The sequence below is a fragment of the Chiloscyllium punctatum genome, chromosome 5 (genome assembly GCF_047496795.1).
Source record: "Chiloscyllium punctatum isolate Juve2018m chromosome 5, sChiPun1.3, whole genome shotgun sequence".
NCBI lineage: Eukaryota > Metazoa > Chordata > Chondrichthyes > Orectolobiformes > Hemiscylliidae > Chiloscyllium > Chiloscyllium punctatum.
Genome location: NC_092743.1, coordinates 3545061 through 3570357, shown reverse-complemented (window position 1 = coordinate 3570357; position 25297 = coordinate 3545061). Strand labels below are relative to the sequence as shown.

The following is a 25297-nucleotide window of genomic DNA, read 5'->3' as shown; positions in this document are numbered from 1 at the left end:
GGGCATAGAAAATAAGAGTGAAATTAGCATAGAGTATACAGATGTCTATCAGCCCAACCTGTCCATGCTGCCCAGATATCCCAACCTAATCAGTCCCACCTGCCAGCACCCAGCCCATATCCCTCCAAACCCTTCCTATTCATATACCCATCCGGATGCCTTTTAAACGTTGCAATTGTACCAGCCTCCACCACTTCCTCTGGCAGCTCGTTCCATACACACACCACTCTCTGCATGAAAACGTTGCCCCTTTGGTGCCTTTTAAATCTTCCCCTCTCACCCTAAACCTATGCCCGCTAGTTCTGGACTCCCCGACCCAAGGGAAAAGACTTAATCTATTCACACTATCCATGCCCCTCATGATTTTATGAATCTCGATAAGGTCACCCCTCAACCTCCGACACTCCAGGGAAAACAGCCCCAGCCTGTTCAGCCTCTCCCTATAGCTCAAACCCTCCAACTCTGGCAACATCCTTGTAAATCTTTTCTGAACCCTTTCAGGTTTCACACATCCTTCCAATAAGATGGAGATCAGAACTGCACACAATATTTGAAAAATGGCCTAACCAATGTCCTGTACAGCCGCAAAATAACCTCCCAACTCCTGTACTCAATGAGAAAGACTGGCAAAGAGTAGGATAGCAAGAGGGAGAGATTGATTAGCATTGACGGCACAGAAAAAGAGGTCAGCACATTGCAGACAGAGAGAATAGATAGAAATTGGAGAGTGCACTTGTGAGAGACAGCACAAGAGAGAAAGCGCAAAAAGCTCTCGGGATCAAGGGAATGCTGGGAATGATATCAAAAAGGACTGTATAAAACAAGACGACAGAAGAGCCATTTGGATACAGAACTGGCTTAAAGGTAGAAGACAGAGGGTGGTGGTGGAGGGTTGTTCTTCAGACTGGAGACCTGTGACCAGTGGAGTGCCACAAGGATCGGTGCTGGGTCCTTTACTTTTCGTCATTTATATCAATGATTTGGATGTGACCATAAGAGGTACAGTTAGTAAGTTTACTGATGACACCAAAATTGGAGGTGTAGTGGACAGCGAAGAAGGTTAGCTCAGATTATAACAGGATCTTGATCAGATAGGCCAATGGGCTGAGAAGTGGCAGATGGAGTTTAACTTAGAAAAATGCGAGGTGCTGCATTTTGGGAAAGCAAATTTTAACAGGACTTATACACTTAATGGTAAAGTCCTAGGGAGTGTTGCTGAACAAAGAGACCTCGGAGTGCAGGTTCATAGCTCCTTGAAAGTGAGTCGGAGGTAGATAGGATAGTGAAGAAGGTGTTTGGTATGCTTTCCTTTATTGGTCAAAGTACTGAGTACAGAAGTTGGGAGGTCATGTTGCAGCTGTACAGGACATTGGTTAGGCCACTGTTGGAATATTATGTCACCTTCCTATTGGAAAGATGTTGTGAAATTTGAAAGGGTTCAGAAAAGATTTACAAGGATGTTGCCAGGATTAGAGCTACAGGGACAGACTGAACAGGCTGGGGCTGTTTTCCCTGGAGCGTCGGAGGCTGAGGATCTCAAACACTCTTCCTAAAAGGGCAGTGGAAAAAGATTCAATAGGAACTTTCAAAAGGCAATGGGCTAAATACTTCAAAAGGAGAAATTTGCAGTGAAGAATGAGACTAATTGTTAAATCTTTCAGAACAGCATGATGAGTGAGGGAATGGTGGTTTTTGCAGAACTGTAGCCCAGGAATTAAAGACACAAGAGAAGATAAAGAGTAACAGTGGATTTTGTGGTAAAGCAGATGGAATCTATGGACTATAATTCTTAAAGCACCAATAAACAGTCCTGAAATTCTGTTCAGTAAAAACAGAATCAGTTTATTTGTCACATACATGAGTCAATGGCTCCCTGATAACGAAGCTTTGGCCTAACATTAAGGAGGAATGTGCAAGCCAAAGAGGGGACCCAAAGAAGGTTCACAAGTAGGTTCCCGGAGATGAACGCCTGTCACATAAGGAGCAGTTGAGGACTCTGGGTCTCTACTCAATAGAGTAGAAAGATGGAGGTGGGGGGGGGGGTGCTCTGATTAAACGTAGAGAATACTAAGAGGCCTGGACAGACTGGATGTGGAGAATATATCTTCACTTGTAAGAGAGGCTAGGACCTGAGGGCACAGTCTCAGTGTGAACGGACTGAGAGGTGGAGGAATTTCTTCAGTCAGTGGTGAATCCAGGTGCTGCAGGAGAATGTAGAGGCCAAGTCTGTGAGTACATTTAAGACAGAGATAGACAGGTTATGGGGAGAAGGCAGGACAATGGGGTTGAGAGACTTGTCAGTCATGACTGAATGTCAGAGCAGACCCGATGGGCTGAATAGCCTAATTTTGCCTCTATATCTTATGGTCTTATTACATGCAGCTCCTTCCAGCCCAACATTACCTGCAGCTCTTCGATTTCCTTGTATGTCTTCTCCAGTTCAATTTCACTGAAGCGACGATGGAGGCGGTACATTAGTGTGGGGTCTGGTACCAGATGAACAGTGAAAGCCTTTTTGAACTCTGTGCTGTCTTCTTTATCTGGATCTGTGTTCTTGCCTAGTTGAAAGGAGCGGTAACGTACATCCTGAAACAATAAGTGCATCAGGAGACAGTTTCAGGGTAAGGGAATAGCATCAGCAAAAGTTCCTACACCTGGAGTAAAGTTCCATCAACTCTACAACATCACAGCACCGAATGCAGCAGTGTGACTCTGTTCCAAATCTCAGTAACAGCTGTTCTCAATGTTTTCCAATTAGACAACCACCATAGTGACAACTGGAGCCAAATTAGACACAGCTTTACACCATGACCACATAGAGTCAGACTTTCCATATCACAAGACACAGGCATGGCCTGACCAGACAGGATCAACACCTACAAGATGCACTGCGGTAACTCATCAAGGCTTCTTTGACAGCACCTGCAAATTCTACCATCTATAAAGGAAAAGGGCTGCAGATCCATGGAAACAACGCCATCAGCAAGTTCCACTCCAAGCCACTCGCCATTAAGACTTAGTGTTGCTGGGTCAAAATCCTGGAATGCTCTTCCTATTTTTACACCACATTTTCCAACATCCACAAGTCTGCGACAGGTCAAGAAAAGAGCTTACCACCATGTTTGAGGGAATTAGGACTGGAAACGCTGGTCTAGCCAGTGACATATATGCCAGGAAACAATTAACTTCCATTGTTGGTCAGGATGAATAAGATCAGAGATCAGGTTAATTTAGACTTCATATTGTGAAATGTGACAGGATTAATGATTCCAGATTAAGATAACAGTAACCATTAGATAACAGTAGCCACAATGAGATTACATTTTTCATCCGGTGTCAAAGGGAGAAAATTGGGTCTAAGCCTAGTGATTTAAACCTAAATAAGAGCAACAGTGTGGGCATGAAAACTGAGCTAGCCGACATATCAGGATAGGAATGGATCAACAGACAGAGAGGTCAACATTTAAAGAAATGTCAGAATACTCATGATAAGCATATCCCTACGAGAAAGAAAAAATTCTAAGGGGGAAGGAGGGAATCTACTATCTATGGCTAACTAAGGTTAAGGAGAGCTTAAACTTCAGGATAAAGGACATAACTGCAGAAAAATAAGTGGCAGGTCAGATATTTAGTCAAATTATTAAAGAATGTCAGAGAATGGTTAGAAGGTTAATACGAAGGGATAAATTAGAGTTTGAGAGGAAGCTAGAGTCATAGAAATGTCCAGCATGAAAAGACCCTTCATTCCAACTTGTCCATGCTGACCAGATATCCTCAATTAATCTAGTCCCATTTGCCAGCATTCAGTCCATTTCCCTCTTAACTTTTCCTACTCCACCAAACTGGTAAGTAGCTTCACTATTGGGGATTCATAACTCCTGTTGATATGTTCGGAATCGTTTGTGGAATCTATTATGAACATTCAGAACATTTATATAAATGATTTGGATGTAAACGGAGGAGGTATGGTTAGTAAGTTTGCAGATGACACCAAAATTGGTGGCATAGTGGACAGCAAAGAAGGTTACCTCAGATTACAGTGGGATCTTGATCAGATAGGCAGAGGAGTCGTAGATGGAGTTTAATTTCAATAAGTGCAAGATGCTGCATTTTGTAAAGGAAAATCAGGACTTAAACACTTAATGGTAAGATCCTAGGAGTGCTGCTAAACATAGGTTCTAGTTCCTTAAAAATGGAATCTCAGGTCGACAGGATAGTGAAGGCATCATTTGGTATGCTTGCCTTTATTGGTCAGTGCATTGAGGATAGGAGTTGGGAAGTCATGCTGTGGCTATACAGGACATTAGTTAGACACTTTCTGAATACCTCATTCAACTCTGTTATCACCACTATAGGAAAGATATTGTAAAATTTGAAAGGGTTCAGAAAAGATTCACAAGCATATTGCCAGGGTTGGCAGGTTTGAGTTATAGGGAGAGGCCAAATAGATTAGATTAGATTCCCTACAGTGTGGAAACAGGCCTTTTGGCCCAACCAGTCCACACCGATCCTCCAAAGAGTAACCCACCCAGATCATTTCCCTCTGACTAATACACTCAATAGTATGGGCAATTTTAGCATTCAGATTAGATTCCCTACAGTGTGGAAACAGGCCCTTCGGCCCAACCAGTCCACACCGACCCTCCAAAGAGTCACCCACCACCCTCCAACTAATGCACCTATTGCTATGGGCAATTTAGCATGGCCAATCCACCTGACCTGCACATCTTTGGACTGTGGGAGGAAACCGGAGCACCTGGAGGAAACCCACACAGACACTGGGAGAACGTGCAAACTCCACACTGACAGTCACCCGAGGCTGGAATCGAACCTGGGACCCTGGTGCTATAAGGCACCGTGCCACCCAAATAGGGGGTATTTTCTCTGGAGCATCAAAAATAGAGGGCTGACCTTATAGAGGCTTATAAAATCATAAGGGGTATGGAGAAAGTGAATAGCCAAAATCTATTCCCCAGAGTGGGAGAGTCCAAAACTAGAGGGCATAAGTTTAAGGATGGGCTTATGAATAAGAAGGGTTTAGGAGGGAAGTGGGCCAAATCCTGGCAAATGGAACTAGATTAATTTAGGATATCTGGTCAGCATGGACAGGTTGGACCAAAGGGTGTGTTTCCATGCTGTACATCTATGATTCTATGTTCTCTCCATCTGCCTCTTCATCCAAACAGGTTCTGTAAAGATCATGAGCATCTCTCCTCCATCACTGTATTCCAAAGACCAGTTTGATGACAAGCTTGAGACTAACAATTGAGAATTTACCAATTGGGAAATTTCAAAAAAAAAGAGTGGGCATGGACCACGAGGTGGCATCGTAACCTGGGAAAGATAAATGAGGACAGACAGAGGAAAAAATGGTTACCTGTAGAGTACTGAATGATGTAGTTAACATTTGCTGTTGTGTAGATCCAAAGATGTGCATTTTGAATGTGGAGTTCTCCCTCCCGCTTAACTGCCCCAAAGCAAGCCACTCAGCTCAGGGCAGTTAGAGATGGAGAAATATCGGTCTTAGCAATGACACCTACAGTCCACGAATAAACTTCTCATTAACGAGTTACTCAAGTTAAGGGGTATTTTTTGCCCCTTCAGCCAACCTGAGAATGATCCACCCAGGCCAATGTTTGGAAACGTTTTGTGGCCAACTTCTATAATATCCCTTTGTATTTTATGAAGGGACTTTGAGAGTGTTTAATAAAAATTACACAGTTTGAGTTAATGCTGACCACTTCCTGATCAATAATTAGAGCCAGGTTCCACACACAAAGGTGCTGACAAGGAAGATCTTTGTACTAGAACACAATGACCTCTTGATAAGTCCTTGTGATAGCTTTTCATTAAATTGGAAGTTTTCCTTCCATTTTTCATCATCCTTGCCACCCACTAATCATTCCTATTTTGTTGCAAAGTATCTCCTCAGTCATGAGCAGGATCGGGTGGGGTCTGCAGCTCCCTATAGGGAGCTTGGTGTTTGCTATCATATGGATTTGAGGGGGAGACAGTGGAGAATGCTTAAATGGATGTTGGCTCAGCTTGTTGCTTTGCAGCAGATTAAAAACAAAACTGTTCAATGTTCTGGTTTCATTGGATCATAAATTTACAGTGCTAGAAGCCATTCAGCCAGCCATGCCTTAAGAGTAATCATGCTTAACCCCACATGTCTGTAAAATATCTGAAATTTTCTTCCTTAAAATTATTGATAGAATCAGTTTCCTTGCTCAGGTCAAGACACCAACACCTCAAAACAAGTATTTATTTTAATTCATTTGTGGAATACAAGCTTTGCTGATTGGGCCACAATGTATTGCCCATCCCTAGTAGCCCTTGAGGTGAGCTGCCTTCTTGAACCACTGCAGTCCACGTGCTGTTGGTAGACCCATAATGTTGTTCGGAGGAATTTCCAGGATTTTGACCCAGCAACACTGAAGAAACGGTGATATATTTCCAAGTCAGGAAGATGAGTGGCTTGGAGGTGAACTTGCAGATGGTGGTGTTCCCGTGTATCTGCTGCCCTTGGTCTTTCTAGATGGCAGTGGTCATGGGTTTGTAAAGGTCTCGAAGGAGCCTCGTTAAATTTCTGCAGTGTTTCCGGTTGATAGTACCTACTGCTGCTAATGAACATCCAGAGGTGGGTGGATGTGCTACCAGACTGGCTGCTTTGTCCTGGACATGTCAAGCTTTTTGAATGTTGTTGGAACTGCTTTTATCCAGGCAAGTGGGGATTGTTCTAACAATGATAACCTCTGCATCCAGAGGAATTCAGTGATGGCAATTTTATTGAAAGTCAAGGGCCAATGGTTAGACTCTCTCTTGTTGGAGATGGCTACAGTTTGGTAACTGCGCAGTGCAAATGTTACTTGTCACTTGTCCAAGACTAGACATTGTCTAGATCTTGCTGCATTGGGACATAGATTGCTTCAGTACCTGAGGAGTCATAAATGGCATTGAATGTTTCACAGTCATCAGTGAAAATCCCCACTTCTTATGAACTACCTGAAGCTAATTTGTCAAATTTGCTCGTGAGTGGCTAACAATTGATGCATCTTCCTTTCCTACCGGTGGATCACAAAATTGACAATTGATGGAGGAAGATCACTGATGAAGCAGCTGAAGATGTTTGGGCTCAGGAACATTATCCTGATGAACTCCTACAGATCTGTCTACGAGCTGAGATGACTGACCAATAACAACACACACGTTCTTCAGTAACTCAGTTTTGCTAGGCTCCTTGGTGCCAAACTCCATCAAGTGCAGCCTTGACGTCAAGGACTGTCATTCTCACCACACCTGTGGAATTCAACACTTTTGTCCAAGTTTGACCCAAGGCTGTAATAAGGTCAGAAGCTGAGTGGCCCTGGTGGAACCCAAACTGGGCATCACTGAGCAGGTTATTGCTAAGGAGCTGCTCGATAGCAATGTTGATGACACCTTCCATCACATTCTCTTCACTGCTCTGGAGAAACCAGTTTAATTTTGAATAACCAACATCTGGTTATCACCCTACTTACCAGAGGAAAGAACATTTCTCTATTTGCTCCTACAGAACCTCTTTAACAAGTCATTCTGCTATAAAGCACGTTTCATCAACGCAAATTCACTGTAATGTGATTAACGAATTGGGGATACTGTTTTAAAATGTGTATTGGCTGTAATGTGATTACATCATCATCATCTTGAGCGCTGTTTGTAAAGCGTGATTTTTCTATAACATGGGGTTGCACAAGAATGCAACCATTACGTTGCAGAAGAATGGACTTGAAAACCTCCATTACTTTACATTCAGGAGAACAGCCCAAACTTTACCAGCCTCTCTCAAGAATATCCTGGAAAATATCCCCTGTGCTCCAAGGCCTTCACATTATTTCAGAAGCCTGAATTGTCTACAAAACTGCAGCTGAGGCCTAACCCAGTGATTTATTGTCAGCCCCCATGTGCGAAGAAACCGGCAAGTCAGTTTCTTTAACTACTAGAGACATCACGGTGGAAATAATCTCTCAGAGGCCTAGGATCAACTTCTTCAGCTGCTTCATCAAAAGTCTTCAGAACTTGCCGATGATTGCACAACATTCAGCACGACCACATCTCCTCAGATCCTGAAGCAGTCCGTGGCTGCATGCAGCAAGACCTGGACATTATCCAAGTTTGAGCTGAAAATGTGTTGCTGGAAAAGCACAACAGGTCAGGCAGATTCCAAGGAGCAGGAAAATCGACATTTCGGACATGAGCCCTTCTTCAGGAATGAGGAAAGCGTGCCAAGCAGTTTGGGCTGTTAAGTAACATTTGCACTGCACAACAGTAAACAATCACTATTGACCCCATGAGCGTATCTCACTGTCAATCAACGTCCTGATGATTACCATTGACCAGAAACTGAACTGGACTCACCTAATAAACAATAGTGAATACAAGGACAGGTTAGAGGTGAAGAATATTGCAGCGAGTAACTCAACTCCTGACTCCCCAAACCCTGTCTGCCATCTACAAGGCACAAGTCAGGAGTGTGATGGAACACTCCTCCACCTGCCTGATGGATGCAGAGACTAGATTAGAGTGGTGCTGGAAAAGCACAGGTCAGGCAGCATCCGAGGAGCAGGAAAACCAACGTTTCAGGCAAAAGCCCTTCATCAGGAATAGAGGCAGGGTGCCTGAAAAGTGGAGAGATAAATGAGAGGGGGGTGGGGGTGGGGAGAAAGTAGCATAGAGTACAATAGGTGAATGGGGGTGGGGATGGAGGTAGATCTCCACCCTCCTCTCTGACCTATCACCTCATTCCCCACCCCCATTCACCTACTGTACTCTATGCTACTTACTCCCCACCCCCCTCTCATTTATCTCTCCACCCTGGAGGCTCCCTACCTCTATTCCTGATGAAGGGCTTTTGCCCGAAACATCGATTTTCCTGCTCCTTGGATGCTGCCTGACCTTCTGTGCTTTTCCAGCACCACTCTAATCTAGACTCTGGTTTCCAGCATCTGCAGTCCTTGTTTTTACCACCCTGATGGATGCAGCTCCAATAACACAAGACGCTAATCATCTAGGACAAAACTGCATGCTTGTTGGGCCTCACATTCAACATGCTAAACATTTACTCCTTCCACACCAACACACGGGAGTACTATGTTCCATCTCCACAATCTACTGCAGCAACTCATCAAAGCTCCTTCAACACTACCTTTCAAATCCACACAAGCTCAACCAATCAGGACAACGGCAACATGAGAACACCACAACCTGCAAGTTCCCTTCCAAGCCACTCACAATCCAGACATGAAAATCTATTAACGTTCCTTCAGCATCACAGCTTCAGTACTGCCATGCATGGTGTTACATTGCTGTTGACCATCTATCACCAAGCACTGGATCCCAGATTATAATACACTGCCAAAATCATTCTCCACAATTTCAGCGGATACAAACAGGTCCACACTGACAGGGTGAGGATCCCTCAGCACTGCCCGCCCCACACTGACAGGGTGAGGATCCCTCAGCACTGCCCGCCCCTCACTGACAGGGTGAGGATCCCTCAGCACTGCCCGCCCCTCACTGACAGGGTGAGGATCCCTCAGCACTGCCCGCCCCTCACTGACAGGGTGAGGATCCCTCAGCACTGCCCGCCCCTCACTGACAGGGTGAGGATCCCTCAGCACTGCCCGCCCCTCACTGACAGGGTGAGGACCCCTCAGCACTGCCCGCCCCTCACTGACAGGGTGAGGACCCCTCAGCACTGCCCGCCCCTCACTGACAGGGTGAGGACCCCTCAGCACTGCCCGCCCCTCACTGACAGGGTGAGGACCCCTCAGCACTGCCCGCCCCTCACTGACAGGGTGAGGACCCCTCAGCACTGCCCGCCCCTCACTGACAGGGTGAGGATCCCTCAGCACTGCCCGCCCCTCACTGACAGGGTGAGGACCCCTCAGCACTGCCCGCCCCTCACTGACAGGGTGAGGACCCCTCAGCACTGCCCGCCCCTCACTGACAGGGTGAGGACCCCTCAGCACTGCCCGCCCCTCACTGACAGGGTGAGGATCCCTCAGCACTGCCCGCCCCTCACTGACAGGGTGAGGATCCCTCAGCACTGCCCGCCCCTCACTGACAGGGTGAGGATCCCTCAGCACTGCCCGCCCCTCACTGACAGGGTAGGGATGCCTCGAAATATCTACCCACAACACTGCACTGGAGCACTAGACTAGATTATTTTGCCACAAAGTCTCGCCCACACACAAAGCTCACGGTCTTCTGGTGTCCTTGCAAAATAGTCATGGAACAGTTTGAAATAGTACAAGTACATGCAGTTATTTTGTTTACTGTTCTGAGATATCAGTAGCGTTCCTGTGAAAATGTCCAATTATTTCCAAGTCTTCCAGGTACTGCTTGAATGAAATATTCTAGAAGACTACAGATCACAGAACTGTGAAGCACTGAGGTCGTTCAGCCAATCATGTCTGTATTGGCATTTTGCAACAGCCGCCCGATTAATCCCAGAGCTCTTGCACTTTCTCGGTCTCTCCTGTACTTTTCTTTTTAAACGTAGTCCTGTCATAACAAACGCGTGTACATAAACTGGAAATTAAATGAGTGTTCCAAATTGGTTTCAGAAAGAGGATAGTAACTGACACGCTCACCCTAGTTTACACAAGCAAGTGGCTCTGGCAACTGTTCTGTAGAGCACAGGTCAATCATCTCAGAGTGCAGTTGTCAGTGGCATGCAATGTGTGCTCAGCAATCAGTAACAGCCCACCAGAGTGAATGAAGTACTGAAGCCTCACTCATGAGATTGCCACAAGCAACAGCAGACTGCTTTGTTAAACGATTAGGCACAACAAAATTCCAAACAATTTTGTGTTTCAAATTGAAGGTCACTCGTTTTCAAAATCTAAACAGCTCTCAGTAATTAAAGAAACAAGCAAAATCTTTCATAGTTGGAAATGGTACATCTACTCTCAACCGATTCCACCATGAGCTTTCTTCAAGAACAGCACAAGCTCTCTTGCCTCAGCCTCTCCCTCATTGATGCAGTCCAGACAGATCAAGCACAGAAACTTCCTGGAGCAGCTTCACAAAGATTTAAAAACCACCGAAAAATTTCAATAAGCTGGAGAAATCCCCATGAAAGCAGAATTGCAGTCTCAACATCAAGAGAGAACTCATTTCTCCAGCGCATTGTAACCACCTCAGAAAAACTCAAAGGGTTTCATAGTCAATGAAATACTTCTGGAGTACAGTCACTTGTAACAGAAATGCAGCAATCACTTGTGCACAGTACGATCCAAAAAACAGCTGCAACGAATGTCCAAACAGTTTGAGTCATGCTTGTTGATAAATAATTATTGGAGACTGAAAGTAAAGATAAAAGCCCACGGGATCCAAGGAAGTATGACAAAGTGAATCCACAAATGACCAGAAGACGGGACGTAGTGGGTGAAGGTTGAGGGGTACTTTTTCAATGGCAAGGCTGTGTCCAGTGGGATCCCACTGGGTCGGTATTGGAGTCCTTGCTGTTTGTGGTTTATCTAAATGATTTAGACTTTAATATAGAAAGTTTGATCAATAAGTTTGCACAAAATACAAAAATTGATGAGGTGATAAATAGTAATGAGGAAAGCCTTAGACCACAAGAGGATATCAATGGACAGGTCAGATGGGCAATCCATGGTGAATGAAGTTCATTCTGGAGAAATGTGAGATGATGCAATTGGGCAGGACAAACAAGGCAAAGGAACACATGATGGGAAGCACCAAGGATCGGAGGACCAGGGTGGGCATGTCCACCAGTACCTTAAGGTATCAGGACAGGTGATAAAGTGGTTAAGGCGGCATATGGGATACTTGCTTTTATTAGCTGAGACACAGTGTAAGAGCAGGGAGGTTATGCTGGCAATATAAAAAACATTGGTTAGGCCACAGCTGGAGTATTGTGTGCAGCTCTAGATTTCACATTATGGGAGGAATATGACTACGCTGCAGAGGGTGCAGTGGAGATTTACCAGAATGTTGCCTGGGCTGTAGAAATTCAATTATGAGGAGAGATTGAACAGATGAGCTGCCAGAGGAGTGGAGGAGGCTAGTACAATTGCAACATTTAGAAGACATTTGGATGGGTATATGAATAGGAAGGATATGGTCCATATGCAGGCAGGTGGGACTAGATTGGGTTGGGATATCTGATCAGTATGAGCAAGTTGGACCGAAGGGTCTGTTTCCATGCTGTGCATCTCTATGAATCTGAGATTGGCATTGTTTTCCTTAGAGCAGAGGACATTGAGGGAAGACATATTGAGATGTATAAAATAATGAGGGGCACAGATAGGGAAACAAGACGAAATATTTCTCCTTGATGGAAAGGCCAGTAACATAGATGTAAGGCAAAGGGCAAAAGATTCAGAGGGGACATCAGGAAAACCCCTTTCACCCAGAGGTTGGTGAGAATCTGGAACAAACTGCCTCTAAGTGTGGTAGAGACAAGACATTTAAGAAATAGTTAGATTGCGATGCCAAGGCATACAAGGTTGTGAGCCAAGTGATAGAAAATGGAGTTACAATAGTAAGGTGTTTGTTACTGACCAGCACAGACTCAATGGATCAAAGGGTCATTTTCTGTGCTGTAGAATTTTATGATTTTATGGCCAGGAAAATGATGCAGTAGAAACTTTTTTCCCCACTGGAAGGGAATTAGATCCCTTATCAATTCACCTGAAAGACAGCCTGTCTGCCACTGTGGTTCTCCGAACAGATCCTCTGACATACAGCTCTATTTCAGAACTGACACTCCAAGCAGACCTCCGACAATGTGGCCATCCCTCAGCGCAGCCCCACCAAAAGTGCAGTGATCCCTCAGCACTAACCCTCCAACAATGCAGATGTCCTCCTGCACGGACTGTCTGAAGACATCCTCTGACAGTATTGCGCTTCTCCAGTACTGACAGTATGGTACTCCCCCAGCACAAAACCTTTGAAAATGGGTAGCTCCCTCAGTAACTAACCCTCTGACAGTGCTGCTGTGCCTCTTCATTGACACCCCTTATGTAGCTGACCCTTAAATGCCTTTTGAAATAACTTAGTGGCAATTAATGGACAATAAATTATTGGCAATAATACTACATCACCACCTCCCCTGATTCCCACTATGGAAAAGTCTGTGCCATTGAGAGAACAGGAAAGCAGCCAGGTCTCTCAGAACTGAGGGAACTGTCACTACACACTGGAGAATGGAGGCTGCTTCTTTCAGAAGGTCATTACCACTGGATCTCTTTCACCATCACTCACTCATTTCTTTCCTCCATTCCGTCAGTGTTCCCCTACTGCAATGTTCCCTCAACCATAATCCATAAGTCAGGATTGCGTTGGATCAACCTCCACTTGCAGCTCCAAACAATACTCAAGAAGCGCAATACCATCCAAGATTGGTAACCCTGTTGCCACTTGCAACAGTCATTAAGACTCAACCCCAGGGCATCAATCTGGACTTCAACAGCTTCCTCATTTCCCCTTCCCCCACCTCATCCTAGTTTCAACCTTACAGCTCAGTAACTGTCTCCTTGACTTGTCTGGACTTGTCCGACCTGCCTATCTTCTTTTCCACCTATCCACTCCACCCTCTCCTCCTTGACCTATCACCTTCATCTCTTCCCCCACTCACCCATTGTACTCTATGCTACTCTCTCCCCACCCTCCTCTAGCTTATCTCTCCACGCTTCAGGCTCACTGCCTTTATTCCTGATGAAGGGCTTTTGCCCAAAATGTCGATTTCGCTGCTCGTTGGATGCTGCCTGAACTGCTGTGCTCTTCCAGCACCACTAATCCAGTACTTGGTTTTCAGCATCTGCAGTCACTGTTTTTACCTTGTTGATTTTAACCCTACTGCGAATCCTCTTGCAAGGATGCCTGCCTTGAAGAAGTTTTCCTCCTCTCTCTACAAGAATCTCAGGGAGTCCCTCTCCCACTGCAACTCCCAGGTCATTTCCTCTGCTCTGAAGCTCTTCAACCATGTTGTGAAACAAACTCGGTACCACAGCCACATTTGCTTCCTCAGTGCATGCCTCCGTAACCAACTCATCCCACACGGACTCCAGACCACCTTTAAACCAGCAGAGTTCGGACCCGAACAAGACAAACAGTACAGACTACAGATTCAAAAACACCAGCAACAGTTCTCCTTCAAGATCCTCCGCTCCACGCTTGCAGCAATGCGCCAGCACCTAACCTCTCTCCAGTGAGGCCTGCCTCAGCTGAGGGCCACACACTCTCAGAATTGCAAAGGACCCACTCTGTACTACATCCTCAGAAGAATTCATACTCTCAACAAACAGTATTTCAATTCCATCTCAAACATCAAAAACTGTAAGTACAACAAACTTTTATCCACCCACCTCCATAACCAGCGCTCCTCAAACATTCCAGAAGATTCCCCTGGCCTCGGAAACGCCATTAGCCATGCGGCTGACGCAGCTACCACCCCCACGCTGAGTGATGATGTCACTTCCGCCCACATCATGGCCACTCCCACAGCCACTTCCGGCCCTCACATCATCGCTGATGCCACATGCTCAGTGACTCCCGCCACCCCTACTGCCATGATCACCACCACTTCTGCCCCCACCAGCGCCACTCACCTGCATTCTGCTGACACGTCCCCCACAGACCCCACTGTCACTATCCCCACACCCCAGAACCCCGAGGGCAACATTACCCCAGCTCATGCCTCCACCCCCATTCCCCCCACCATCACACCCACTCCTGGTACTGGCTCCGACCCCACTCCCAGCTCCACACCCACACCAGATCCCAGCTCCCGACCCTGCCGAGTTTTCACCATCCCTCCAGACCTCCCACTCACTGAGGACGAACGATCAGTCCTCAGCAAAGGACTCACCTTCATCCCCCTCCGTCCACGCATCAATGAATTTAATACACGACGTGACATCGAACAATTCTTCTGTCGCCTCCGCCTCCGAGCTTACTTTCACAATCAGGACTCCCGCCCACCTTCCGAGGAACCCTTCGCCAACCTCCAACACACTGCATCCACCTGGACACCCTGCGCTGACCTATTACCTGCCCTCGACCTCTTCATTTCCAACTGCCGCCGGGACATTAAACGCCTCAACCTGTCGTCCCCCCTCCCCCACTCCAACCTCTCACCCTCACAACGCGCAGCCCTCCAATTCCAACCTCACCATTAAGCCAGCAGATAAAGGGGGCGCAGTGGTAGTCTGGCGCACTGACCTCTACACCGCTGAAGCCAAACGCCAACTCGAGGACACCTCTTCCGACTGCTCCCTCAACCATGACCCCACCCCCCCATCACCAAACCATCATCTCCCAGACCATACAGAACCTCATCACCTCAGGAGATCTCCCACCCACAGCTTCCAACCTCATAGTCCGGGAACCCCGCACTGCCCGGTTCTACCTCCTTCCCAAGATCCACAAGCCTGACCACCCTGGCCGACCCATTGTCTCAGCATGCTCCTGCCCCACTGAACTCATCTCTACCTACCTTGACACTGTCCTATCCCCCCTAGTCCAGGAACTCCCCACATACGTTCGAGACACCACCCACGCCCTCCACCTCCTCCAAGACTTCCGTTTCCCTGGCCCCCAACGCCTTATCTTCACCATGGATATCCAATCCCTCTACACCTCCATTCGCCATGACCAGGGCCTCCAAGCCCTCCGTTTTTTCCTCTCCAGACATCCCCAACAGTACCCTTCCACTGACACTCATTCGTTTGGCCGAACTGGTCCTCACCCTTAACAATTTCTCCTTTGAATCCTCCCACTTCCTCCAGACCAAAGGCGTAGCCATGGGCACACGTATGGGCCCCAGCTATGCCTGTCTCTTTGTTGGCTATGTAGAGCAGCTGATCTTCCGTAATTACACCGGCATCACTCCCCACCTCTCCCTCCGCTACATTGATGACTGCATTGGCGCCACCTCGTGCTCCCGCGAGGAGGTTGAGCAATTCATCAACTTCACCAACACATTCCACCCTGACCTTAAATTTACCCGGACTATCTCTGACACCTCGCTCCCCTTCCTGGACCTCTCCATCTCCATTAGTGACGACCAACTTGACACTGACATTTTTTACAAACCCACCGACTCCCATAGCTACCTGGATTACACCTCTTCCCACCCTATCTCTTGCAAAAATGGCATCCCGTATTCCCAATTTCTCCGCCTCCGCCGTATCTGCTCCCAGGAGGACCAGTTCCACCATAGGACACACCAGATGGCCTCCTTCTTTAGAGTCCGCAATTTCCCTGCCCACGTGGTTAAAGATGCCCTCCAACGCATCTCGTCCACATCCCGCACCTCCGCCCTCAGACCCCACCCCTCCAACTGTAACAAGGACAGAACGCCCCTGGTGCTCACCTTCCACCCTACCAACCTTCGCATAAACCAAATCATCCACCGACATTTCCGCCACCTCCAAAAAGACCCCACCACCAGGGATATATTTCCCTCCACACCCCTTTCCGCCTTCCGCAAAGACCGTTCCCTCCGTGACTACCTGGTCAGGTCCACACCCCCCTACGACCCACCCTCCCATTCTGGCACTTTCCCCTGCCACCGCAGGAACTGTAAAACCTGTGCCCACACCTCCTCCCTCACCTCTATCCAAGGCCCTAAAGGAGCCTTCCACATCCATCAAAGTTTCACCTGCACATCCACCAATATCATTTATTGTATCCGTTGCTCCCGATGTGGTCTCCTCTACATTGGGGAGACTGGGCGCCTCCTAGCAGAGCGCTTTAGGGAACATCTCCGAGACACCCACACCAATCAACCAAACCGCCCCGTGGCCCAACATTTCAACTCCCCCTCCCACTCTGCCGAGGACATGGAGGTCCTGGGCTTCCTTCACCGCCGCTCCCTCACCACCAGACGCCTGGAGGAAGAACGCCTCATCTTCCGCCACGGAACACTTCAACCCCAGGGCATCAATGTGGATTTCAACAGCTTCCTCATTTCCCCTTCCCCCACCTCATCCTAGTTTCAAACTTCCAGCTCAGTAACTGTCTCCTTGACTTGTCTGGACTTGTCCTACCTGCCTATTTTCTTTTCCACCTATCCACTCCACCCTCTCCTCCTTGACCTATCACCTTCATCTCCTCCCCCACTCACCCACTGTACTCTATGCTACTCTCTCCCCACCCCCACCCTCCTCTAGCTTATCTCTCCACGCTTCAGGCTCACTGCCTTTATTCCTGATGAAGGGCTTTTGTCCGAAACGTCGATTTCGCTGCTCGTTGGATGCTGCCTGAACTGCTGTGCTCTTCCAGCACCACTAATCCAGTATTTGGTTTTCAGCATCTGCAGTCACTGTTTTTACCTCCTTAATTCCCAATAAGCACTCTGCATTTAAAAAACATCCTCTATATTCAAAGAAGCACGCTCAGTGGTTTACAAGGACAGACCCTGCCCAATGTAAAAATTATCATCTGCCACTCGTTATGTTCACAGCATGAGACAGGAACTAAGGAAACATTCAAATTAGTGCCTTCTGTTAAAACCACTAGTTGGTAATGAACTTTCAGTGACTTGCTTGTTTCCTGTCTAGATTTATTGCCTTCTCAACGTTCTCTTTTCCCAAAGGCACAGGGCACTTGCTGTGGTTTCAATAAGCTGACCCAGCACTCTGCCAACTCAGACAAGTGGTCACTTCACCTTAGCACCAGGAATGGGCGCAGCTCCAGAGGCCATCATTCCACCCCAGCCCCACATTCACTCAAAATCTGTACTAATAGGGACTGGGGTCACTCAGTAAAGGTTAAGGAAATAAAACGGCCCTGAGAAACAAAGTAATTGGAACATCCTCTTCGACTGTTGCATCCAAGATCAAACAACCTGGTACAGTTTGGGAATAAAACGTGGAACTCTCCTGGTGAATCACCATCAACATCAGACAATGCAGTGATCCCCTGATAGGGGAAGATCGAAGCACTGACCTGCCTCATTCCCAGCTAAGGGAGGAAAAACAACTGATGGAGCTACAGGCAACGAAGACCCAAGTTCAATACGGATTCCAACTGCAGACAAGCTGGAGCACAGAATCAAGCTCTACGAGACCAGTGCAGTAGCTGGGATGACAGTTGCACAATTAGAATAAGAACCAATATGCCCTCTCATGTCACAGGTTAAAAACAACTATTCTGCCAATCATATCTGCTCTCCATAGTGCAGGTTGGTTCTGCTGTTCAATTCCTGTAGTCCTTCCGTTTATTTCTCCAAGGTCCCCATCCAATTTCTTTATGAAATCAGTGGGTCTTCTCTAATTGCAGCTTTGGGACAGTAAGTTACGGTTCCAATGCTCTGCTCATATTTTGACAAAATTCACCACAATAGCAGAAACAATCTGCAACACTTCAACAAAAAAAAATCAATTTGCCCGATCCCAATTTTAATAAATTGCCCAATTTGTTATTCATTCACAGAATGAGGGCATCAATTATTGCCCATCCTAATTGCCCAGGCACAATTGCTGTGGGTATGGAATTACATGTAGGCAGACCAAGTAGGGGTGGTAGTGACCTTGTCTAAAGGACATTATGAACCAGATGGGTTTTTCAACAACTGAAAAAAATTTCATGGTCATCATTAATTTCCGAATTTTAGATTTTCTATTGAATTCAAGTTGGCAGCATTTGAACCTGGGTCACCAGAACATTAGCTGAGAGTGTAGTGCTGGAAAAGCACAGCAGGTCTCAGGATTAATAGTTCAGAGATTCTCGGCTGTCATCTGCCTATAATTTTCTAGATCTGAACCTCCACCAAAAGGTAAAGAATTCTTCCTTAGGCTAAACTTTGTTAAAAATCCATCCACTACTTTGACATACATTTTTTAAACAGACTGATAAATGTGGGAAAACACTAATTCTTGCCACCTTTAGTAGCAGGGGTAATTACTGTGCTAATATCCCCTGCTTTGTGGGAGGGTATTCCATATTTCTCCCTATCAACTGCTCACGTACTTAACTGTACCTATGCTATTGTCTCAACTACTCACTACAGTGGAGAATTTCACAGTCTCATCACTATGTGGGTAAAGACGATGCTGCCACTATCTTCCAAATATGACAGGAGGAGAAAGTGACTAGCCACTGACCTTGTGTTTATCAATGCAGCTGATACCAATGTAATCGATGATGCAGCGACCGAGCCACTCATCAGGCCTAACACTCAGGATATCATTGCGACAGCTGTCCAAGTACTGCTGCAGCTTGACAAGAATACTCCGCGACATCACATAACCATAACCGCCGTGACAGTAGCGGGAGTCCGGGTCACCCCCGATGAACTCCTCTGCCCGACCCAGGTACAGGTCTTTGATGCTTAGGTGAGAAACAAGTGACTTGATACGCTCAGCTTGGGTGTAAGTGTTGTCCTGCACCAGGTAGAACCAATCAAACTCATTGCCAAAATGCTCGTAGATGTACTGGATGGTCCGGTACATCAACCAGACTGGCCGGTCGTCTCCATGGGAGATTATCTGCATCCCATGTGGGATCTTGGTATTGCGAAAGCCAGTAAAATAAATCAGTCTGTTGAAGTGGTGACCTATGGTCCGATTAACAGAGATAGCCAACGTGTTCAGGGTAGCCTTAGACGTTAGGACACCAACAAAGAGTCGATCGCGAATTCCCAGCTCCGTATGAATGTAACGTGTCCTGAGTGAAAAGAAATAGACAACTTTAACCACCAATGCCTGTACCTCTCTTCCATACTAACACCTGCCCTTCTCCTCTGGAACACACCAGTTAGAAGCAGGAGTGAGACAGTCAACCCCTTGTATCTGCTCCACTATTCAATCTGATTATGGCTGGTCTGATTTTCCACCTTCTTGCCTATCCCAATAACCTTGCATCCCCTTGTTTGTCAAGAATCTATCTCTGCCTTAAAAATATTCAAGTACCCTGCTTCCGCTTCCTTTTGAGGAATGTAGGTGAACTTGAAAAATCCACACTGCTTTTTGAAGACAGGCAGGGGAAATTGTCCCTAGCGTCCTAGCAAACTTCATCTCTCAATCAGTATCACTAAAGCAAACTGGTTTTTAACACTATGAGTAAAAGTGTTTGATTCATTGATATTTGTAGAATTGTTCTATGCGTACATTGGCTGTAGCATTACAACAGAATTAACAACAGTACTGACGTATCAACAGCACTTCATTAACCAGGATGAAACAAGTTGAAAACGTAATTTTTAAAAATCCTTGGTTTTACAAAAGCAATGAAGTTATCACAAACCACAGTTTAGCTTCAGCTGAAGCACTGAAGGAGGATGTCAGGGCTTTACAGAGGGTGTAGATGGGATTGACTAAAATGCCACTGGAAGAGGTATTTCAGTTATATGGAATGAGTGATAGACAGATAAATGCTGGCCTTGCCAAGATGCCCCCAACCCATAAAAGAACTTCAAAAAGCTGCAATTGTTCTCCCTCATACAGAGAAAATCTGACAGAGGTATTCAACACCTTGAGGGATCTTGAGAGAGTAAGTAAGGAGAAACTGTTATTGCTGGGGCAGTGATGTCAGTAACGTTCATTCAGATTGGCAAAAAATGAGAAACAGGATGTCCTAACACATCGAGTTGCAGTGCATTTCAGATCATTGTCTGAAAGCATAGTGGGAGGAGCTATACTCAGCAGAAAGGCTGTAAACAAATGGACTTACCTGAATAGCATTCAAAGAGCCAGCACAGGCACAATAGGCTGAATGGCCCAAGGCTCTCAAATTCTGGACTTGTAAACGACACCAAAGAAATATACTTCCTTCTTTTACTTTCTGTACTCCAATATTTTAGCCCATTGATATTCTTACAAAATGCCTAGCCTTCATCATTTGGCATCAATGTCTGAGTAAGGTCCCAGCCCTGAAGCTGACCACATCAGTGTCCATCTTAGCATTTCCTAACCAGCACGCACTTCAATCAGGAATGGCACATTCCTATGTCTCCCTCACCCAGAACTGTTAATGCAGATTCTGAAATGAAAACAAGATGCTGGAGAAACTCAGCATGTCGAGCAGCATCTGTGGAGAGAGAAACAGAGTGAATATTTCAACTCTGATACATTCTTCTTTAGAATAGTTCTGATGCTGCTCACCAGGCTTGAATAAACAACTACAGCCAAGAGCCGAGAGCACACCGGTAGGAGGGGTAGCAGTCAACCTACACACAGCAAGCTCCACCAACAATAATGTGTTACCAATCAGATGAAGCATTTTGAATGTTGGTAGCAGGAAAATCAGTGGCCAGGGAAAATTCCTTTGCTCTTCTTCACAATAACCTCTTCTTTGCAGTATCACTTACACCAATGAGGGGACAGGCAGACACAATTTAATACTGGATTAGTGGTGCTGGAAGAGCACAGCAGTTCAGGCAGCATCCAACGAGCAGCGAAATCGACGTTTCGGGCAAAAGGAACTCGTCCACCACACTATAGGACTGGACAAAGCTTGACCCCAAGATCTTGAGCTACAGTAGCAGGAAGGACAGAGGGTTGTAGTTGATGGAACATGTTCATCTTGGTATCCAGTTACTAGTGGTGTACCGCAAGGGTCAGTGTTGGGTCCGCTGCTGTTCGTCATTTTTATAAATGACCTGGATAAGGGCATAGAAGGGTGGGTTAGTAAATTTGCGGACAACACTAAGGTTGGGGAGTTGTGGATAGTGACGAAGGATGTAGTAGGTTGCAGAGAGACATAGATAGGATGTAGAGCTGGGCTGACAGGTGGCAAATGGAGTTTAATGTGGACAAGTTTGAGGCAATACACTTTGGATGGAGTAATCGGAATGTAAAGTACTGGGCTAATGGTAAGATTCTTGGGAGTGCAGATCAGCAGAGAGATCTCGGCGTCCATGTACACAGATCCCTGAAAGTTGCCACCCAGATTGACTGGGTTGTTAAGAAGGCATACAGTGTTTTGGCCTTTATTAAGAGGGATCGAGTTCCGGAACCAGGACGTTATGCGGCAGGTGTACAAAGCTCTGGTACGGCCACATTTGGAGTACTGTATACAGTTCTGGTCACTGCATTATAAGAAGGATGTGGAAGCTTTGGAAAGGGTGCAGAGGAGATTTACTAGGATGTTGCTTGGTATGGAGGGAAGGTCTTACGAGAGAAGGTGGAGGGCCTTGAGGTATTCTTGTTAAAGAGAAGGTTGAGAGGTACAAGATATATTAATAGAGACATACAAGATAATCAGAGGGTTAGATAGGGTGGACAGGGAGAGCCTTTTTCCAAGTATGGGGATAGCAAAAACTAGGGGACACAACTTTAAAGTGAGGGGAGATAGGTATAAGACAGATGTCAGAGATAGGTTCTTTACTCAGAGAGTAGTAAGGGTATGGAATGCTTTGCCTGTTAACGGTAGTAGATTCGCCAAGTTTAAGTGCATCTAAGTCGTCATTGGACAGGCATATGGATGTACAAGGAAAACTGTAGGTTAGATAGGCTTCAGATTGGTATGACAGGGCGGCGCAACATCGAGGGCCGAAGGGCCTGTATTGCGCTGAAATGTTCTATGTTAAGTGAGCCATGGCTGATAATAATTCTTGCAGAATGACTGCTATCTTTAATGACTGACGAATTAATTAATACTCTGCCTCTCAATTGCTCCTTAATGAATCACGAACATGCTAGCATTTATTGCCCATCCCTTATTGCACTTGAACTGAATGGCTTGCTAGGCTATTTCAGAGGGCAGTTAAGAGTCAACCACATTGTTGTGGGTCTGGAGTCACATGTCAGCTGAGGAGGTAAGAACAGGAGATTGTCTCCCCAAAGAGCATTAATGAGCTAAATGTTTTTTCACATCAATCAATAATAGTTAAGTGGTCATCAATACATTAGCTTTTTATTCCAGACTTCTACTGAATGCAAATCTTATCAACTGCTGCAGTGGAATTTGAGTCTAGATTAGAGTGATGCTGGAAAAGCACAGGTCAGGCAGCATCGGCGTATCGGGCAAAAGCCCTTCATCAGCAGTAGGATTTGAACCTACGTCTCCCAGAACATTAGAGTCTCTGGAGGAACATCAGGCAAGGACAGAATCAGATATAACTATGATGTCGTCTGTAGGTTGAATAGTTTGCCACCACTCTCAATTTAAAATTTACATGTGGGCATTTGGGCTGGCTGTTACAGCACTGGTCAGGACTTTTGCAGCAAGAGGATAACAAAAAAATAATAATTAATACGAAAAAAAACTCGCAGAACAAAATCAAATACTCCAAATGTGTGTGCATTTGCTTTTAAACATTGTTAGCATATATTTCTTTTCATCCTAAATTCTTACCTGAGCACTTTCTTGTGTGGCTTGTTGGGATCTTTGTAATAAGGGACAATTCTGGGTTCATACTCTTTGTTGTCACTGAACTCTCCATTTTCCAATCTGGGCTCCAGGTGACTGGTATCATGGGGCAGCCCCCTGCTGTCCCCAGCATCCATACATGATTCATGCCCATCTCCCTGACTCCAGGAGACTCGCAGCAAACTCAGGCTGCAGCCCAAGGAGAGTCCCAGGATGAGTGGCAGAGCAGGCCGGAAGAAGAGAAGCAGAGAAGTGAAGCGCATTGTTTGGAATGGGTTGGAAAACCAGCAAAGAATGAGAGTGAGACACACCCAAAATAAAGACCTCACAGGGATACTCTTAGGGAAATAATTTAAAAATTGACTGGTTTCATCTCAACTGTAAACAGGTATAAAACAGACACAAACACCGATGAGACTTGGAGTGGCAAGTCCAAGCCATGAGCACTGTTTATCTCTGAAGTTAGCTTCTAAACAAAATCCCTAATCACAACAAAGTATATCAAAGCAACATCTAAAGGACATGAAGTCAGCCTCACAGGCAGATTCAATTCAAATCAAAACCTGATCGATAAGTCAGTAATACTGATCACATCATATTTAGCAACACATAAACTGACATCTCACATTAGTAAACTGAATTCAAACTATCTGCTGTAAACTTAATCAGAATTTGTAATAAATAATGGCAGTGAAGGACCAAAATAACTTCAATTTTTCACAAATCCTACACCCTGATGCCAGGTGGCTTTGGTCACAGTTGTCACAAACTTATTAAAACACTACTGCGGTCACGTTTCACGTTTTCCACATCATTTAAAGTGACGCAGAGATAAACATTTCCCACACTTTCCCAATTTCCACTGCGCTTGGAGTGGGGCAAGGAGAATAATTCTTCTAAATGTGTATGGCCCAGTGAATGGTCAAATTAAAACAGGTTTTCAGATCTCCAGCATCCGCAACTCATTATTTTATACTATGGAAAGATTCGAACCGGGTATTCAACACAGTGAAGTGTGCTACTCTTGAGAAAAAGTTTCTGAGAGCTCTCTGATGATTTTAGATTCTGGTTTCCATTGCTGCATCCAATGTCTGCACTGACCACTGGTTTACTGTTAGATGACAGGGAAATTCGGGCAACCTGGCAGGCAGCATCCTCAATCCTTATTCTCTTATATGACAAGAAAGCAAATCACAGTCCAGTCGTGGGGATTTGGTGAGTAAACTCTCCTTAGTTTAAACGCTTGCAAGGTGTTCCTCCCACTTAAGGAACAGAATTTCTCAGTCAGAGAGATGCCAGAATCAGGGATGAAGAATCTGAACCAGAGTTTAAATCTTCTTTAAGACGGAGTGTTGTGATAGAGAGTGTATTACAGACGGCCTGATCAACAGCAGGGTTTGGTCAAGTGCACAGTTTCACTGCAGTCACCTCGTGCCCGGATTCGAGAGGCTTGCCCCAGGACCAGCTCGACAGTCCCATCTCTGAGCGCCTTCCTGCTTCACCCCGCCTTTCCAGAGCTGCAGCCCCCCCCCAGTAAATGGAGCTGGGCTGGGGGTGAGGGGGAGAGGACGGCTCCACGACCCCCTTGGCCGGCTGCTCTGCGGCCCGTGGGGCGGGGGAGGGGGAGGGGGAGGGGGGAGAGACAGGCCTCTGCTGCTCTCCCGCTGTCTGCCAGGGGTGGCCTCGGGAGCAGAGGCGCCTTCTCCCTGCCCACAGCCTCGGCCTGTCCGACACTTCACTCCGGAGTCGAGGAAGTTGCAGGGGGAGGGGGTCGACCGCGCGTGCGCCGAAACGGTGCCCTCAACCTCGCTGCGCGTGCGCGTCAACGGTCACAGCCCTCCCCCTACCCCGCCGGAACCGGGTAAGTGGGGGGGGGGGGGGGTTGGACTGCGCGTGCGCCGAACCGGTGACCTCAGGCTGCCTGCGCGCGCGCGCGTGCGCGTATCACCGTCACGGCTCCCTCCGGAGT

General features: G+C 46.4%; 1 protein-coding gene across 1 annotated transcript; it reads right to left on the bottom strand.

The window, feature by feature from the left end:
• Nucleotides 1–2346: 2346 nt before the first annotated feature.
• Nucleotides 2347–25148, bottom strand: LOC140476832 (chondroitin sulfate glucuronyltransferase-like). The gene is made up of 3 exons (XM_072569642.1): nucleotides 23314–25148; nucleotides 19122–19683; nucleotides 2347–2586 (listed from the first exon to the last, which is right to left on the bottom strand). Exons 1-3 carry the CDS (start codon nucleotides 23589–23591, stop codon nucleotides 2362–2364), a joined length of 1065 nt encoding a protein of 354 aa, XP_072425743.1. The 5' UTR covers nucleotides 23592–25148; the 3' UTR covers nucleotides 2347–2361.
• Nucleotides 25149–25297: the final 149 nt, after the last annotated feature.